At 44.4% G+C, this 20,317-nt stretch overlaps 1 protein-coding gene across 1 annotated transcript in view; it reads right to left on the reverse strand.

Moving 5' to 3' along the window:
* The window catches only part of PIK3CG (phosphatidylinositol-4,5-bisphosphate 3-kinase catalytic subunit gamma), a 34,152-nt gene extending 25,650 nt beyond the window's left edge, over positions 1-8,502 (reverse strand). The window contains exons 1-2 of the mRNA XM_086480640.1: positions 8,484-8,502; positions 13-2,028 (exon numbers count right to left, since the gene is read on the reverse strand). Of these exons, the coding sequence (XP_086336766.1) occupies positions 13-2,016 (2,004 nt within the window). The 5' untranslated portion in view covers positions 2,017-2,028; positions 8,484-8,502. The remainder of the gene's footprint in view (positions 1-12; positions 2,029-8,483) is intronic.
* Positions 8,503-20,317: the final 11,815 nt, after the last annotated feature.

Below are 20,317 nucleotides of genomic sequence, written 5' to 3' on the forward strand. Positions count from 1 at the left end.
AATACACCTTACCTGCACAAGCTGTAAAAGATAATGAAGAACATCATCATCTTCTAAACTTTCCAGTTTTTGAACTGCCATTGCTCGGACATTTTCATCTGAAAAGTTACAGTCCAGAAGTTGCATTGTGAGTCCAACATCTAAAGTGCTTTGATCCCAAACCTCCTTTTTAGCTAGCAACTGGTATGTTTTGGCCACTATTTCTTGTTGACCCCATTTCACAGAGCTAAGCAGCTTAGGATACGCCTTGGGGTGCTTTATGCTTTCATACCTAAAGTGCCACAACAGTTCTTTGTCTTCAGGAGAAAGCGGATTAAGTGGGTCAGTTGCTATGATCTCTTCAAGTTGCTTGCGAAGCTGGTTGGGCATTTCAGCTCGTGTCCTATCCCCTTGGGGGTCTGATGTTATCCTGTGCTTGGGCAAGGCAATTGGGTGACAATATTTGTCCAGCACAATAGAAATAGCCATTGAGTTTTCTTTATCTGGGTTAGTTGCTGACGTGAGTTTGTCTGCATTGATACTTCCTTGTTCTTCCCCCTTGCCTGGAATCTTCCACATGTGGAGCACGTATTCCCCACTTCGTAGCAGGAAACGGTGATCTATCAACAAAAGATTTACATAATAGAGAAGCTGAGTTTTGCATTTTGAATCAGAGTTGGGGGATTCATGCGACTGAAGGTTCGTCTTTGTGGACAGCCCCTGTGCTTTGCCGCAGTATATCTGAAGATTCAGGAGTGCTCCTTTAGGCAAATCCTTGATTTTGATATCAAACTCCAACCAAATATTCCACAGAACCTCCTCAGTGAAAGGCTTCGACGAAGTCCTCCTCTGTGACAGGAGCTGTTGCCCATGTTGAATGTTAGCCTCCACAAACACGGTAAGATCAGTATTTCTTGGTAAAATTGGGATATCAATGCCAATTATTTTCACCCTAAATTTCCTATTACAATCCCACAAAGAGATAGTGAAGACTCTCTCATGATCTTTTCCATCTATTGTCAATTGTTCATGATACCCTGTAACTCCTGTACAATCATCCACCAAGGGCCACTCTTCCTTCTGAACCTCATCCTCATTTGGGTCAGGGGGATTATCTAAGACAAGGTGGATTTCTTCCCCATTCTTAAGGCATTGTCTTATCCAATGAAAATCTTTGATTGGTGTCTCTCCAGTAATGTACTCATCTCTGCCACAAATCCTGAGAACAAAATCCAGTTCACTATGATCTTCAGGAATGTCCATCAGAGACTTTTTCTTTGCCATTTTTGTGAAAAAGCTGTGAAGAATCATATCTGGAGTGTCATCTATTGACACTTTAATTTTTTGGCTAGTTGTTCCTCTATGTATGATTATGAAAATGTTATTATTAGTGATCTTTTTAAATAAATATTCTGGGAGTGGCTTAGAAGTAGTCCATGGGTGCATTGCATACAATTTAGGATCTCTACAGGCTACCTCTATCATTCGTGGAGTGACTAATCTGCGACGGGTAAATTCTAGCTCATCATCATGCACATTGCTTACATCAGTGACATCATAACCAATTAAATCGTTAAGCTGCCGCTGAAATTCCTGAACTTCTTCTGATGGTTTTTGTTTCTGGACAACATAGATCTTGCCTATCTTTTTCTGTAACACTTTCCAGTACAGTATGCAGTCCAATGTCTGTAATACTTGATGTTTATCATAAATTTCATACCATTGCCCTTTCTTCTGATACTGCAGAATAAACTGATCCGGGGTGAACGCATGGTAGAAATCTGTGGTTTGGCTCATCTCTATTGCACGCATCCAAATCTGTGCTTTCATTTGTTCAACTGTACAGTTGCCAGCTATTTCAAGTAATATAATTTCTGGTACTTTAGTATGTTTATTGCTTGTAGGTAAAATGAACTCAATGGATATCAGTTCCATTGATGACAAATTACTCGATGTACAATGAGGTTTCATTCTTCTTCTCCTTCGTTTGTTTTCCTCTCTCATAACAACAGGCTGTTCATAATCCCCCAACTCCATGCCAGAAGAAATCTAGCAAAACGTACAAATACTTGATTAGTTTCTCATTCGCATTTTTCTTTACACTTATTTTTTAACTCTTCTTAATTGAAAACACAGGCCTGTCAAAATCCTACTAAGGATATAGTTTTTGTATTTCCCCTTCCCCTTAATTTCTGGTCATAAATATACTTGATTTACATAAACCACCTCAGTCATATTCTATTCAATTCAAAACCAAATACAGAAAATAAACAACCACCCCATGATTAAATAATTAAAATAGAGCTTTTAAACAGCCTTCCCAGATTTCACTCAGGATAAGCAGTCTGACTATATGGATTTGTTCATGCTTCTATTTGATCAAGCACTGATTCTTCTGCTGCCTCGTCTGTTTTGATGCTGTTGATACTAATGTAAGTGGATTTTCACAGAAATCAAAAGACACGCTACTGTGTAGGAGCAGAAGCGGTCCTGCTGAGCTCCAGGAATGACAGAAAGTAACAAAACAAGCAATTTATTTGCAGACTGGACAGAGGTGAGCCTACTCCCATTTTCCTCTGCCTCTCTTTTTAGGGATGAGGAGTAAGGACTTACACCAAAAAAAGCCCTTAGGATACAAAAGTCAGGGACTACTTCTGAAGACAGATATCTAATGTGCATCTGAATTTAAGCCTAGTATCCTCAGACATGCTTCTTTTAAATAAATCAATTCATGAGGATGAAAACATCCATCCATTTTAAAAGTAAACACTTCCAGTATAAACTGCTGGTTTGTTACAGAAGAAAAAACTCCTAAGCTGATGTCAATTTACTACCCTTTACATCAAATACACCTAAAACGCCCAGACAGGAGTCGCCTACCAGTACTGTTGCTCACAGTTAGTTAATCTCCACTGAACAATATTAAAGTGGAAATTATTCACCGAAAGCTTGGAAGAGGAAGGCAGTGCCGACTGAGCGCGCTCACACAAGCTACGTTACAGCAACATACAGAACGTCTTTTCCAGACAACGCTTTTTACACATAAAATCTTTCTTTAATTGCTGGAAAAACCAAAACCAATGTAGTGATGCCTTAGCAGATAACAAAACAAGAGACAAAAATATGAAAGGTTAAACTGAAATAACATAGCATGCTAACTAAAATTCTGTTTTCAAGTTCCGGAAAGCAACGACTGTAGACACACCACCTCTATAATTGACAAAGCACAAGGAAATATTACCTGCTTACGAAATAAAGGCTGAATTGCTGAAGACGATTCATTTGCTTAATTTCTGAAGTTCCTATTTTTTTTAAAGGAAGACCATTCACACAAAAAATTTCTTTGTTTAAGCCGTTCTACTTTTCTTGCTTGCCCTCAAATCCAGATGCAAAGGAAGTGCTGCACTTACCAGGAAGGAAGTTTTAACCAAGTTGATTATGCATATGATTGCTCATTTGAAAAAAAAGTCAGAATGCTTTTCCTGTTACAACAATAAAAATACACTAACAGTACACCAATTTAATTTTAACACACATGCATAGGAGACATGCTTAAAGCCTTTTAAAAATAGCTAAGAATAATCTGGGCAATAAATGTAATGAATCCAAATAAAACATTTTTTAAAAAAACACCAACATTTTGGAGTGCCTAACTACTCTATAAAAGAGTTAAATAAAAATAGTAGATAAAAGACAACTAAATCTGCAATATTTCCTATTTTTTATTTTCATGATGATAGTCCTTTGAGGAATCCCAACTTAAATTCATTAGAGTTTTAGAGGGGCTTTTTTAGCCAGTCTCTGTACAGGCATCACATGGGGATGGCATCTGCCAAGGATCTTGCGGTAACCTCAGCAATAGAACTGCCATCTTCCTCCTAGTATTTTTAACTCATCCATTTATGATTACAAATACACAGTGAAATCCACTAGAATGATGACTTAAGATTCAGGAAGAATTTAAACCACGGACTTTCAACCCTAATTCTTGTGGTTAACTACAACCTGAAGAGTTGTTCCTTTACTAAAAAAAAAATCCCCACAGTAAAAGATTTGGGAAAATATATACAAATAAAAAGACAAAAACCTCTAATCGTGTCCTTTTTCCTTATGACTTTTCCAGTGAAATACCGACCATTCTGAAGAGCAATAAGCAGTACACATCCTACAGCAGTACATCTCCTACAAAAATGATTGCTCTTGAGAAGGAGAAAAAAATATGAAACAATTGAAAGGTCTTTTAGCAACAGTGAAGTGGTGGGGTCTTGTCTTTTTTTTTTAACATATGCACGCTTCCTATCTCGTAAGACACTTTCCTTATTAAAAAGGCGGGGGGGGGGGGAGTTCCCTCCAGACTGGCAAAGAGACTGATAGTCTCTTACCTGCCTCCAGTGTGCCACTCACACCCTCAAAATTAACACTTTGCCAAAGTTAAAGAAAGAAAATATCCTCCACTGTAGATACAGATCTTCTTTCTCAGAGCATCATTTTTCTTAGCAGCTAAGATTGATTTCTTTTTAGAGCTTATTTTTCTCAGGAAGTGAGTGTGGGGAAAACACTCTGTCCCAGCTCCCTCTACCTTTTAGGGCCAGTATTTAGAACTTCTCAAGGAAGTGAAGTTGCCCTCAACATTTTGTCACTGCCATGAAATCTACCCGTATTGGCCAAGACACCTCCAACACTCATCCTTCACACATGTGCAGCCTGTCAGCCTTCATCAGCCACAGCCTCTGCGGGACCCCAGCGCTACAACACTGCTTTCCTCTCCAGTCCTCCTCTCATCTAAAAAAAGCACTTGGATGCTGGAAAACTTGAGCACCTATAATGTCAACAGCAGCGCCCAGGATGGAGGAGAAGGAAGCAGACAGTTTCATATAAAAAGTAAAAGGAGATGGAGCTGGAGGAAAAGCAGCAATGCTGAAAGGGAAAATGTGTTTGGAAAACCTATGTTTTGAAATTCCCTGACTTTGGAAAGCTTGACTTTGCAATGCTTTCGCAGAGTCTGTATTTTGAAGCATAATTTCTAAAACACATAATACAGTTGCATATTTTTCTTCATTTAAACATAAGCAACTAGAAGTGAGGGGTGTTTTCCACGCCAACAGGCTACATATGTTTTTCACAAATATCCCTCGTTCCAAAAGTTGTTGTGCTGACCCTATTAAGTAAACCTGGACTCCTCACAGTTTCATTGGGTTTTGCCAGACCTAAGAAAGCATGCTGGTTTAAAATGTCCTGATCTGGCTGCCATGCACTTAAAGATTAATTTTTCAAACACATATGGACACAAATGTTCCATCTCCTGCTAAGCTATTCCAGCCCTACTCCATTGATCAAGACCATCAAGAAAATCAAAAGCAGCATCTCTCCCTCATGCGGCAGAGAATCACCCTGTACAGTGATCAATGAACATAATTGTTTGACATTTTAATCCACTTTAAAAGACTGGTAGAGCAGTATTGTGAAAGGTTCAAATATTCCCTCACAAACTGCATCAGATACGATGCAAAATGCGTGACACTTGTGTAACTGCCCATACAAGACTGTTTGTTCTCCCACATTCATTTGGGCTGTGGCCTGCCATGTCTAGTACAGTCCAGCCCAATTCAGATGTCCAACTTCACCTCCAGTTCAGCTCTGACCCCTTTTCATCAGCTTCAGAAGCCAACTCTTGGGAGTGGTGACTGTCTCTAATCTGCCTGTGCAATGACAGACACAAAAGTGTCCCCACTCTTAGGGTGACATCAAATTGTATCTATTTCCCGCTAATCCATGTGTAGGCATGGCACAACCATATTTTCTCAAGCATATGCATCAGAAAACTTGCATGTTTATAACTGAAATTTAAAATAACTTCCTAAAAACCTTTATCATGCCTAAGCATTGCTTACAGTATTGACATTTCTATACTCCTTCTGCAACAAAACCACAAAAAAATAAAAAAGTCACTCTTATTTATTACTAATTCTAATTTAATTTAATTCTACTTCTGTATTTCCCTGTATTAGGAGAACTGTCCTACCACTAGTCCACAAATCCTGATGGGGTGCAATGGAGCAGGAAGAAACGAAGCTGTAAAAGGTAACTAATAAAAGCAAACAGGCGCGCCTTTGTCTCCAGTCGCGTCCCTATCTCATTACTCAGGTCAGCAAACTGATCATAACAACAACAACAAAATTTGGTTAATTTTCAGCTGGACCAGTTCCTTAATCTGACTCATCACTTGCAGGAATGGTAGGGAAGGGAAGCCAGGCTCTTCTCGGTGATGTCCAATGATAGGACAAAGGGCAACGGGTGCAAGCTGGAGCATACGAGGTTCCACATTAACATAAGAAAAACTTTTTCACTGTGAGGGTGACAGAGCACTGGAACAGGATGCCCAAAGAGGTTGTGGAGTCTCCTTCTCTGGAGACATTCAAAACCCGTCTGGACATGTTCCTATGTGACCTACTCTAGGTGGTCCTGCTCTGGCAGCGGGGTTGGACCAGATGATCTTTTGAGGCCCCTTCCAACCCCTGACATTCTGTGATTCTGTGATGGGAATGAAGCCAGCGCAGTTTAGGATAACCAAAACTGAAACATAATTCACAGCAGGATTAGGAGATAAATTTATGAGTAAACTTGTTAAAGTATCTGAGAACACTGGTTGAAAGGTGCTTTAAAAAGACAATGTGGTATTGTCATGAATTACTTCATATATTCTGCTACAAAAAAAATTAAGATACTTGTGAAACATCATTGCTTTGTTAAGAGTTTTACCAATTACTTATTCTTATGCTTTCTCTATACCAGTTTCCGCTTCTGGTTCAGTCTACCATGTGAAAACCTTATTTTTAAATTATTCTTTTCACTTTAGTGTCAGCTCCTTCCCAGACAACATAACCTGCAAGAAAACAGGCACTCTCTGTCAGACTAAGAATCACCTCGCACACACATTACACAAATATAGTAACAATCTATTTACATTCACACTTTAAGATAAATTAAAAAACCCACCTATGACATGACCCAAAGTTTTCCAAGCAGCATACTACATCTACCTTCCACCACTGTTTTGTAGAACGAGACCGCTTTGCATTTGCTGGATAGGAATACAATACATCTTCTCTACATCTATGATGAACCAGTGCTGAACTACGCAGACAAGATACAGCACTAACATGTTATGCATGAACACAACAACAAACTGCTTTGGTTAGTTCTTTTGTCAAATCCTCTGGCAACTACTAGCTCTCATGGGAATTAAATCAGCACAGCTTCCCATTAGCAAGTAAACTTCACGGATAATATAGTCACATTCGAACATCTCTGTCAGGAGGTTGCACAGTGAATCTGACTATTATGGCTGTAATATTTTCAGGACTACTCCGCCTTCACTACAGACCTTTGCATATGTTGGTTTCTACACAAGGTATCTTTGGGGGTGCTTCTGGAACAAACAGAAACTTCTAGCTGGTTTCAAAAATGCAGGTAAGAATTTTGGCAAAGTTCTAGTTAACTGGAGTTATACAAATGAAGGTGATCTACCTTTAAACCAACACTTCACGGGGTCTGAAAACATGGAGATCGCAGCTATGGCTCCTGCAGGGACACACTTGCTATTTGGATACGGCCTATCCTTTCAACTTGTGCCCGCTTCTTCAAACGCCAATCTTTACCACTGTGATCTATCTCCACCGACAACCAAGCTCTGAATGCCCTCAGCTATTATGTCAGACAATTTGTGGTGGGGGAAGGTTTTATGGTCTGCACATAGCGGATAGACACAAGAGGTTATTATTTGTTGGACGAGGAAATACAGTTATTTATTGTTTAAAAGCTATGTTATAGCAGAGCTGACTCATAGATCTTAAGACCAGAGGGAAGAGCTACCGCTGTCCAGTGCAATCCTTCACTTTGCACTGTTTTATTCAACATACTAATAGTTTCCTCAGCAGGTCTGGCATCAAACCTGTAACTCTGGTTTGGGCCAGGACCTGAGCCGGGACCAAGGCCGCAAGGAGCGGGGGCCGGGCAGCACACGCGGGGCTCAGCCCTTGCCTTGGACACTGCAGCGCTGACTCCGGTCAGTCACACATGCCCTGCTGGGAGGGGGCTCGGGGCGAAGCGCTTCGCCTGTGCCAGGCCCGGGAGGCACGACGCGGCGGGGAGCAGCGGGCCAGGGCTGCCTGCCTCACCCGGCCCACCGGCCGGGCCCCGAGGCCGCGCCTGGCCCTGCCCGCCCGCCGCCCCGAGATGGCGGCCGGGGCCGCGCCGCCCCGCAGCGCCCGCGGGAGCAGCTGCCGAGTCGCCGCCGGATGAGGGCAAACCTCGCCGCGCCCAGCCCGGCGGGGCAGCCGGGGCCGCGCCCGCCGGGCGGCTCAGCCCTCCGCCACCGCGGGGAGCCGGGCCGCACCGCCCCGGTCCTGCGCCCCCGCCGCCACCTGCGAGCCCGGGCTCCGAGAAGGGCCCGGAAGCGCCGGTCTGGGGCAGGGTCCGCCGGCCCCCGGGACAGAGCTACTCACCGCAGCGGCACGGCCGCGGTCGCGGCCCCGGCTCCGGACAGGTGTTTTCCTCAGCAGGAAGCGGAGCGGACCGGGGGCCGGAGGGGAGGCTCCATGGCCGGCGGTAGGCAGCTCCGGAGCCGCCGCCAATCACACGCCGGGCAAAGAGGGAACCGGCTGTGGGGCCTCCCCGCCCAGCTCGGCCGCCGCCGCCCGGCCCCGGAGCGCCCGGCCCCGGCCCCAGCCGTTGCTCCCGGCCCTCGCCGCGGCCCGCTGAGCCGGGCGCCGGGGCCGGGCCCCTTCCCCCGAGCGAGGCGGGGGCCCCGGGAAGGGGCCGGCGCTTGGCCGGGACGCCCCGCGGGTCTGCAGAGCGCGGTGCCCGGCCTTGCCGCCTGGAGGCAGCGGGCAGCCCTGCCGCGGTCCACGACCCGCTGGCCCAGTACGTCCACTATTAGGGTAAAGCCCCACAGCCTTAATGTGGTTTAATCCCCAGCACGAGGCACGCAGGGCCCGTCCTGGTGCCAGTACAGGCAGCAAAACCTCTCTGGAAGCAGGTTTCAAGAGGTGCTCGTCGCCCGGGGGCCGCGGCCGCTGGCGTGCCCATGGGCAGGCTGCTGCGGAGCGGCCACCGCCACCTCGGCAGTGCCAGCAGCAAGGGGCCAGGGCTGCCCGGCCCGGCCCGTGCCCAGCAGAGCTGCCGGCCCGTCCAGCCCCATGCGCTAGGGCAAGGAGGACAAAGTTCGTCTAAGCTGTCCTCAAAAGCCTTTGGAGATGGAAATCTGCTCTAGCGCGCAGTGGCCTTCTTCAGAAAGATTTTCATGCTGTCTGATTAAATGCCTACTGCAGGTTTAGCCTCTTACTTGTCTTACTCTTTTTTTTTTTTGCAGCTACTTTTTGTTTAAAGGTGCTGTATTCTTGTTTTCCTACCATTTTCCCATCTCCAGAGTGGGCAGTCCTGGTTCTCTCCTTTTAGGTCATGTTCCTTAGACCTCCTGTGATTCCAGTAGCTCGCCTCCGGGCTCTTGCCAAATGGGCCACGTTGTTTTTGGAAGGCACTGCACGGAACTGGACATAGTAGTACTCCAGATAAGGCCTTGCCAAGGCTGCCCACAGCCGGAGGATTAATTCATCAGCCTTACGGTGCCAGGACTCCAAATGCAGCTCAGGCATAACCATTCACTTCCAATTCAAACAAACAACTCCCCCGCACCACTCTTTCCCCACCCTGGCTGCTGGCTGTTTGGCTCTGAACCGAGCTGAGTGTTTGTATCTCTGCAGCTCTTTTTTGGAATGAACAGCAAAACTTTCCATGATTGTGCTGAGACCTTTTTTGACCCTGATCTTGCAATGAGATTCCCAGGTGAACCCTGTAAAGCACGGAGCCTGCACACTCACCCTGAAAGCCGTGCTGACATAAGGTTACATCTTCAGGGAGTGCTTTGCAAGACTGTAGACTGTCTCAAAGACTATAAAAATGAATTTGATTTTTCTAGGTACACATTATTAACTTCCATAGAAAGAAAATATCAGAAGGAAATAACTAGTATGTTACTCATACAAATGCTGTTATGAAAAGTGATTGTCATTATAGCAGTGGATTTCTTCTGACTTAAAAAATAGTTTGCATAACAACAGTAAGAATCATAATACCAGCCTGAAGCAGAAAGTAATTGAGAAACTTTTGTATAAACATGGAGTTTCAAAATGAATATACATTACACTGAACTGCGGCTATAAGAAATCATAATTCTGTACTGGCCTCAAGTTCCCCTTTCTACAAAGATGAAAGCAAAGTAAAAACCTTTAACAACCTTCATGTGATGTGTGTGCAGGGGAAACACAGTGAAGACTCACTCCGTGCTTAGTTTTGCCTGATATAATGGGTAACATCGGTCAAGGAAGTTCAGCTTTGCACAGCATGTGTGTTACTGAATGCTTTAAAAGAGATTAAAAAGCCTTATCAAGATAGGAAGGCTTTTTTTGTTGTTGGCTGGATCCCCAGATAGATCACTCCAGGACCACAAGTGTAGCCAGTTTGGTGACTAATCCTGTTAAAATCCATGGACTTTATTTGGGGATGCACAAACATATGGAGATTTGAACAGCTGAGTAGAAAAGTCTGTCATTTGTCAAAAGACAATTATAGAGGGAATCATTTACAGTTGGAGCAAATGACATGTTTCGTGTTGACTTCAGCCAGAATTGTGTAAAATGTTTTTAAATATTATTTGCAATGAAATAATAAATTATTTTATGTATTATATTTGAGAAAAGGAGGTAAACTGAAAATCTTTGTCTTTTCAGGATTTAGTAACTTAATAAAATATTACATTTTTACAGTTAATCTTCAGCTTCTCTATATACAGCACAATTTTCTTTATTGCCTTTTGTGGCGAATCAAGAAATACAAACTTCCCTATTGCCAAGGATGCTTTCCTTATAGTCCGTATATTCTTTGGAAATATACATTTGAACATTATTTTATTCCTGTTGATTTCCAAATGTGACTTCAACTCTTTCCCATAAATTATCTGTTGGTCTTTTTTTTTCTTTTCAGTCAGGCATAGGCTGTACAATAAATTGAATTGCACATTTTAGCATATAGAAAGTGGAACTTTAAAAGAGTCAGGAATACCATAGCTTAATGAAGGAAGGTGAAGAACACAATTTGATATTTAAATGAGGCTGATTTAATCAAAATTAGTCATGCAAAGAAGCAATCATTTTGCTAATATAATCTTGTGGAGTGCAGTCAAAATGCAATTATTTCCTTTATCTTTCAGCTGTTATAAAAATATGACAAGGAATGGCTGTCATGATCTTAAATGGGAGTTTTGGAGGCTGGAAAAATGTAAGATGGTATCTTTTGTGTCCTCTGCACAGTCAAACATCAGTTTTTATGTTGTTTCACGGAGAACTGCGATAAAGAATAACAGCTACATTAAATGCTCAGCAACAACTTTATATACTGACATATGTTGGAACTGGATGTAAATGTTCTATTGTCGTTAACAGACTGTGTTCATTGCAATTTAGGAAATAGTATCTAATAGTTTGGGTTTTGTTTTCTATGTTGCTGGCAGAGAAAAAAATTAAATGCAGAAGCTTTGTAGGCCTCGTACCAATAAAGCCAGAGCCTGCTTGCCTAATCCCAGCAATAGCTACATTCAGTTTTGTAATTGCTTTCTTACGTAAAGAAAATAGAAAAAAACATTGTGGGATACATCGTGCTTCCTGATGGAATTGTGGGTAGCTTTCTCCTTTCTTGCAGAATTTATAAACTGGAATTTTCTAATTGGGTTGTAAGCACTTTATGATATATTCAGTGCAGGATTTAAAATAAATTGACAGAATCCTTTTATTTTACAGCTCTGCTCTGAAAACTGATCATATAAGTATGTGATCAGTTGTGTTAACATCATTGCAGTTGCTTTGTCTGTATGTACGATCATATGGTAACTTTGGTATAAAAAATCAGTTTTTCCTCTTGCTATAACTTGCAAACAAGCTGAGGAGGAGTAAGCTGGATTTTAGTTTGGCTTTTGCCTCATGTTCTAGGTATGGTGTCTGCTCGTATAATGGATATAACTGATAGCTAAGTGTTGCCTGCAGATGGGTCCTCCATTCACAGCTTTATTTCGTGGGAAAGACAGCCCATCTCTTTTTAAGCCAGTTCTGGGTCATTGCTTGGGGAAGCAGTAGAAGGCTCTGGGGGAGTGGGGGGGATCCAGAAGAAGAGCAAATTAAGGGTGGGCTCTTGCTGCATCCCTCTGAAGGGGTGTCAGCGGGCAGTTAAATCCTCTGTAAGACTTCTCCTACGTGAGCTTGGGTTCCAGGGAGAGGCATCCAGGGGAATCTTTTAAGATCTGCTGGGCATGAAAGTAGCCTTGTGGCCTGATCCAGAATGATCTCTGTGAACCTCTGTAGGCAGAGCAGAGTCAGGAAAGCTCAAACAAATGGAAAAGAGGAGTCTTGACTATCTCTAGTCCCTTCTCCTCCAAGAAATACCCACGCTTTCCTTTTCTCCTGCTAGGTCAGTGCTCCTGGTGATCAAGATTCTGCACAAAATCCCTCACTTTAAACATCTAAAGCTTTCAAAACAGGAAACAGCAGGTCTTCAGAAGCCTTCTGAGATACATCTGCTGAAGGCTTTGTCTCCCGTTTTACTGATTTAGGCTCTTATACTTCAGAATAGGTATTTAAAGCACAGGGGTGGGAGTGCAAGCTGTTTCCTCCATACCACATATGTACACACATCAGCTGAGATGTAAAACTCACGTAATATCTCTTACTGGCTTGAATACCTATTTTTGCCTGTTCGTATGTGTATGAGTTTGTCAGAAAGAGATGTACTCCTTGTGGTGGCAGATCTTTGAGAGCACTAGTTGTTCATAAGGGATGGGGAAACTCCCGAGTTTTTGTGGCTGGTGTCAGAGGTCTCAGTATTAGGTGGTGATGCAATATTGCATCATCTTGTGGTGATGAGACTTGACAGAGGAAATGAAAGAGGTTAGAAATAGAAATGTAAAGAAAAGGAGTTCACACTTCCAACAAGTCCTCTAGTCTAATAGCATTATATTAAGTGCTCCTAAATATAAGGTACGGACAGGATTTCCTCAGTCTCTGAAAGTTTCTGACACCGAAAATAATGAGTCTAATTTGCTGCCCAGAGACTACATACGAGGTTTCTCTAGACAACTCTCTGAACTATGTTGCTGTGTTTTCTTCCTGTCCTGATATTTATTACTCTTAATCTTTGAAAATTTGCTCAGCTGTATGCGTATTTATTGGTGCATCCTCCTCTCTGTGAGGAGGTAAATATATTCGCATTGCATAGGAGTTACATAAAAGTGCATTTCTATCAGAGGATTTCTGCATTTTTGTTGTTGTAAATGAGTGATGTTAAATGCTTTCCCTTTAAACTACCGCATTGCCTCTCTCTGTATATATTGAAGTAACATATCCTTCACACACAAGTGTTTCTTACCAGAATTCCAGGCAGCCTGTGGGCTAATTGATCTGCTGTCATAATACTCAAGAGTACTAAAAACACATCCAAGTAGGAATGTATTTGTTCCACGGAGTTTAGCTGAATACAAAATCATCTAAAAAGAAAGCTCTTTCCCAGCCTAATCTTTTCTGAAAACATACTCTTAACCTTCTCCAACAGCTTTAACAGGTGGCCTTAGCAGAGTGCCCAGAAGATCACCATGTTTGGGTTTTGTTGGACTGAATAAGAGGATTTCATTCCAACGTGCTGAATCCCTTGTACGGAGAGCCTGCGGGGAGGTCTCTTTCTTTCAGGAGAAGATTGGGGATCCCATCTAGGTGCCGGGGATGCTGTTGGGGTGCTGGGCTCACACCTGTGACAGCACTTCCTATGCAGGAGGCAGTTCCTTATCACGGTGGTAGCTTTGCTAAATAAGCACCTATCCTCACATTGGAATATAGAGCTTCTGGCTTAACAGACAAATCAAAGCTTTGACAGACAGACAGCACAACCATAATGAGTAAAAAGCCAGATTCAGACCTGGAATTTTGTATACTTGCTTCCTAGAAATGAAAAGCCTAGAAAAGCTGGGAACCAGTAGGATGGGAAGTGTTACATTACACACAAAATGAGGGCAGCGTTATGCTGTGCGTGTTAGTGCTTCATCAGGTGGCAGTCTGGTCTGTATAGATGATCCTCCATTGTCTATGTCTGCTAGTGATGGTTAAAGAAAAACTTGGGAGCATTGCCCAGATTAAAAAGCTGGTATTGCCAGACATCCCATGTATTTTAGGATTCCCTGAGTCACCATTACAAGTATTACATTACCTATAAAATTCATGTCCCCATACTTTCCTGCCTGCTGTGGAAAGCCAGGGCTCTCCAGCAAACTTTTGTGAAGCCTCTTTGCCATTTTACATCATGAAGCCTGAACTGTTCAGCAGGGGAGGACATGGTAACTGAGCCCAGTTTGGGTGGGACTATCCTGGTCCCTCATGGAAGGCAGTAGCTGCTGCAAAGTGCTGGTCAGAGCCTGCTCTTTGCACGCTCCCCATGCCCAGGAAAGTAAGCTGTGGCTTATTCTCCCTCGATCTGCAGTTCTGCACCACAAAGCCAACATAGCAACATCTGTCTCTGCACTCACCCTGAGTGACACCACCTCAGGTATCAGCTAGACAGGTGTGATAGAAAATTTTTGTGTCTTTTATTTTTGCAATTAAAATGTGGCAGATGGCCAGATCATACTTTCCAGAGCGTGTAGGACACAGTGATCCCAAGTACGCTGGTCAGACTGATGTACCTCCAGGCTTTGTTAAGCTAGCTTGCCTGCACGCAGCCATGTGACTGAAAACAGGCAGGGCATGGAGTTAGATCTCTTTATGGTCGTTCGTCTAGTTGTCTGTCAACTTCTGAACAAACATAGTCCACAATATTCATTTGAACAACATTCAGAGTGTTTTTGATGCATTTCAGAAACTACAGGAAGTCTTCCTAAATTCACATAATAAGGCAGACATGCAGGAGCCTTGTGTTTCATCCCAGCAGGGAGCAATTGTTCTTCTCTGGGAAGCTGATGTTCTTTCCCAGTATTTTCCCATGTGCCTCCAATAACAAATGCTTTGGCTGAGATGGTGTGATTTTCCTCCTTGAAGAAGGCGACCTAATACTGAATAGACCAGATGCTGCAGTCTTTCCAAAGTACAACAGTACCCCAAAAGTGTTTGGTAGGTTGACAAGAATAAGGATGTAGAGACAAGGGACACATGGGAGAATACTAGGAGGGTATTCCCTTGCTGGTCTCAGATGATGTAAAATACTCCAGATTGTCCTTGGACTCTTCCTGGATTCCACTAAAGAGAAGAAAACAGATGCGTAGAAGGTGAATCCCTGCTATGTCCGGAGGAGGAGGACAGGAGGACACCATGGAGGAATGATTGATATTAGGGATTTGTAACAAACCCAAATAAATGAGTGACTTTGAAGGCAGTGTTTTGAAAATCCCTCAGGAAAAGGTGATTCCCCTGATGGACCACAGAAGGCTACATAGCAGAGCTTGTTTTAGGCACAGAAGTTGCTGGTACTGGGATAGCAGGCACTGCAAGGCCTGCAGATGTGGTAGGAAGCTGGTCCTTACAAACAAAGATAGTGAATACTGGATCAGTGCTGAAGAGCTGGCCCTGGGGCTGCATCTTGCTTGGACAAGGCAGCATGGTCCCTTGGGTGTCAGCACCTGTGCAGAGGATGGGACTGCTCAGACTTTCATCCCATGAAAAAGTGAACCCCAGAAGAGTATAATGGCTCCTGCATCTTAACAGTCTGAGCAGTGGAGGTGGCAACCACACTTTGGTTCAATTTTTTCCTTATTTTTGCCTCTGTTTCAAGTAATGGGCATCACAATAGCTGTCTATGAAAGGGAACTTTGAAAAGGTGTTGCTGGGAGTTTAGGAGTTGAGGGTTTGCATCCAGGAGGGTGCTAATAAGGCGAAGCAGACCAGGAGACCATAGATTGACTGTGACACACTCAATACCTGAGTTGACTGTGTTAATAGCTCAGGAAAGAACAGCATTGGCTGAGTTAACTCTCTCAGTGCCACTCAGATAAACAGCAAGAAACTGGGCAGTGTCTGTCTGCTACAAGTGAAGGCATGTCAAAAGCTGAATGATCTGACATCTCAGGTTTAGCTTGCAAGATGCTCCAGTACCAGTGAGGTGAGTACCATGAACTAACCTCTCTGAAACTTATGGCAGATAAAATGTATGGAGGGCAGTGGATCACACAAGGCATTCTTAATTAACAAAAACATTATTTAGGTAATGCATGGTCAATGCACAGGAAAAAAAAAAAAAAAGTTATTTTAGGGTTCCATGTAGTTAAGGGATGAAAAGCGCAGAGCTGAGAACACTGGAGGTCCAGAAAGGATCTGATTTTGTGCACATAGGGTGCATGTGCAGGGATGGCAATGCTTGTGTTGGCAGTCATTTCAAAGGGACTTGGCATTACCCCATTATCCAGCCTTAATTCCCTGAAAGGAGGAGTTCAAAAAGAAAGGATTTTCTTCGCTAGTGATTTGGGAGAAAAACCAGCTGTTTGAATCTGAGTGAGTCTGATAATCTCATTTAAACAAATTATGTATGTTGAAACACTGTGGATTTCTGAGATAAGCAAATCCGTCAGAGGTCCTGCAGTCAGGGAGAAGGGAAGGTCTTGTGTTTGATGCGCCTGGGGAGATAGACGTGCGATTTCTGGCACTGTAACTTGCCAGGGAATTGAACACAAGTCCAGATTCAGCCCATAGAGGAGGATTTAAATCAGCCTTCGGACTGTGTGTGTATCTACCTGTGTATCTGCATTAGCTGGCATGAACCTAGGCCTTTCAGATGCGTGGCTGACCACAAACACTCTCAGTGACTTCACTGTGCATGAGCTTTGGTACCCAACCTCTCTGACCTGCCACCCCACCCCAAGACATGCCCCTCACCCCCAGTCTTCTGCCCAGGCAATTTGGCAGGTAACCTTTCCCAATTCCCCAGGCATCACTGCCCTGCTGCGATGCCATAAGTAACAGCACAGTGGCCTGGCCAAAGGTTGCAAACCAAAATCGCTCCTACAAGCTTTTCCTCTCCAGAGGCGCCCTTGGCGTTTGCCCGCTCGCTATGGCTGCCGCCGCCCGCCTGCGTCACTGGCCGCAGGTGTGACGTCACCACCCGGCCCGCGCCGGCATTGCGTCATGCCGCCGGGACAGAGGCGACCCTGGTGCTGTGGTGACACCTGCTGGGCCGGCAGGAACATCACCGCGGCTGCGGCTCCGGCTCCGCGCGTCCCGGCCGCCCCGCGGGCTCCGGCCGGGCACCGGGCGCTCCTGCCTCCCTGGCCCGAGCCCAGGGCGCGGGGTTTGACCCGTGTCCCGCCACACGGACCGGTGCGGGGGGGACAGGGCCTCTCTGCCGGGGTGTCACCAGGAGCGAGGTGACGGCGCGCCCCTGCCGCCACAAGGCGGTCCCCGCCTGAAGGAGCCTGAGGTGCTCTGGTGAAGGGGGTGAGGAACACGGGCTCAAGGGAAAGCTGTACCTTCTGTCCAGGGGTTCTAAAGAGTGTGTCCTCTTCCTTATCCTCATGTCCCTCAGAAATAAAACTGGAAAAGAAGTAATTTTTATGAGGAGACTTTGGACCTGATGGATCTCGGTCTTCCTCCCTTTTCCAGTGTGATTGTAAGGAAGGTCTCTGGCTTTCTGTCTCCACCTATCTCTCATTCTTCCATGGGATGTGGAGAATAATGGTACTCACCAAACTTACCCACAGGGCTCTTCTATGTTTTCATTCATTAATATCTGAAGTAATTTATGATCCTTAGGATATGGAAATGCAGATTATTTTTGTGTTTGTGGAGGACAGTTGGTGACATGATTTTAGCATATCTGTGCCACAACTAGCAATGTGCATTAGCAGAGCTTTCACATCCCACGTAAAGTCACCACATAAACCGTGTCATGGAAGCACCTAGATCCAGTTCTGGACATGACTTGGTAGAAAGGAGCAGGACAGGAAAGGGAGTGGCTTCTCTTGTTGAGGACAGGGTCCATGCAAGAGCTTAGTCTGTCAGAGGTGCCTGTGCCGGCCAGTGAGCTGCCCACTGTGCTCTGAGAGGAGGCTTTGCTGGATTTGAGCAGACGGCTTGGGTTAAGGAGCTTAGATGTGGAGCTGGGGTCTTTTAACAACTTTCCAACTTGCTTCTACCGGGGGTTACAGCTGGGGGTGGCCAGCAAAACTCACTTATCCAGGGGCGCCACACAGACCAGTGAGACTGCTGACACCTTAAGGCTACTAAGATGTGAGTCTGTCTCACATACAAGGTCAGTCTGAAATGGGCACTGAGGAACACGAGTTGCTTGACAGGGTGGCTGCTGATGCTAAGGCTGGTTCAGGCCTTCTGCCTGCTGTAATTCCCCAGCAATGTGAATCTTCCTGACTCCATTTTAATTTCCATGTTTTTCATGTCCCTGACTCCATTTTCTGCAAAATGTTTCCCTACCTTATATGCACACCCAGGAGCATGAACACTGCCCATGCTTTTGTCAAACCTTTCCATCAGCCCAGCACTCTCCCTTCGCTCAGCTGTACATTGCCTAGATGTGAGGAACTTTCCTTATTTCTCCTGCTACCTGAATCAGATAACCTCCCCAAGCATGAAGGGCTGCATGAGTGAAATCAGAAATACTGAGCTTACCATGTGTGATGCCAGACATCAACTCAAAGGTGTTAAAATCCTCCCCTCTTGCTTTTGTGCAGCCACCTTCTCTCCACAGCTTCTCAGGTAAATATATTTGAAAACTCTTAAATGAAAGCTACTGTCACTCCAGTTATGAGACACAATGGGATATCTATGACAGAATATTATGTGCCAGAATATCACGACAGAGGTTGGTAAACTCTGCACCCTCACAGCACCAGCAGATCTGATGGGGAGCTGATGAGCCAGCTTCTATTCAAGCTCATAAGATAATAGTTATCCCTAACACAGGAAAGCAGGGTACAGGACAAAGTTATTATTAAATTCAGATGTAAAGATGCTAGTTAAGATATTAGCAAAACGGATGCGGCAAATATTACCAAGTTCAGTAAAAGAAGCCAAATGGTTATGAAACAAATACTTTTCCAGTAACATGAGAAGAGGATCAAGTCATACTGTATTCAGAAAAAAAGGAAGAAAAGCATACCAGTAGAACTGCATGCTGACTTACAGGAAATAATATTTTCAAAAGGAGAAGTGACAGTTTCTGGAGAACAATATGATATTGAATGGTATGCAATCAGCAATATGAATTAGTTTCAACACTAGGCTTTTCTGGAGCAAATTGAATGTTTTAAGAAACCTCTAGCTTTAAGTTGAAAGATGGAAATTTAAAAGGTTAGGCCTGCATTAGTAAGTTTTGAATACATTTAGAATAATACACCCCCCCCCCCAAAAAAAAATCCTTCTTGGATTAAAAAGTTTTCCAGAAAATCTGTATTGAATCATAGAATCATTAGGTTGGAGGAGACCTCTAAGATCATCAAGTTCAACCACCAACCCAACACCACCAGGCCCACTAAAACATGTCCCGAAGTGCCACATCTACATGTTTTTTGAACACCTCCAGGGATGGTGACTCCACTATTTCTCTGGGCAGCCTGTTCCAATGCTTGACCACACTTTCAGTAAAGAGATTTTTCCTGATGTCCAATCTAAACCTCCCCTGGTGCAACTTGAGGCCATTTCCTCTTGTCCTATTGCTAGTTACTTGGAAGAAGAGTCTGACACCCACCTCACTACAACCTTCTTTCAGGTACTTGTAGAGAGTGACAAGGTCTCCCCTGAGCCTTCTCTTCTCCAGACTAAACAACAGTTCCCTCAGCTGCTCCTCAGAAGACCTGTTCTCCAGGCCCTTCACCAGCTTCGTTGCCCTTCTCTGGACACGCTCCAGCACCTCAATGTCTTTCTTGTAGGGAGGGGCCCAAAACTGCACACAGTATTCAACGTGCGGTCTCACCAGTGCCCAGTACAGGGGCACGATCACCTCCCTGCTCCTGCTGGCCACACTGTTTCTGATACAGGCCAGGATGCTGTTTGCCTTCTTGGCCACCTGGGCACACTGCTGGCTCGTGTTCAGCCTGTCAGCCAGCACCCCCAGGTAGGTAGAAGCATGAACTGACCCTTTGGAGCTGGTGGTGGCATGGGCCTCCCTGCCCCTCAGTCACTGGCCACGGGAGAGGGGCTATATTTGCCAAGTTGCAGGTGGTCTTGGCCCTTCACTGGTTAGGAAGAAACCCCAAATAGCAGTGAGGGCACAACTACTTATTTCCAACAGGGAGAGCTGGAACTCACGA

The sequence above is a fragment of the Leptosomus discolor genome, chromosome 1, assembly GCF_034619465.1.
Source record: "Leptosomus discolor isolate bLepDis1 chromosome 1, bLepDis1.hap2, whole genome shotgun sequence".
NCBI classification, from domain to species: Eukaryota; Metazoa; Chordata; class Aves; order Leptosomiformes; family Leptosomidae; genus Leptosomus; species Leptosomus discolor.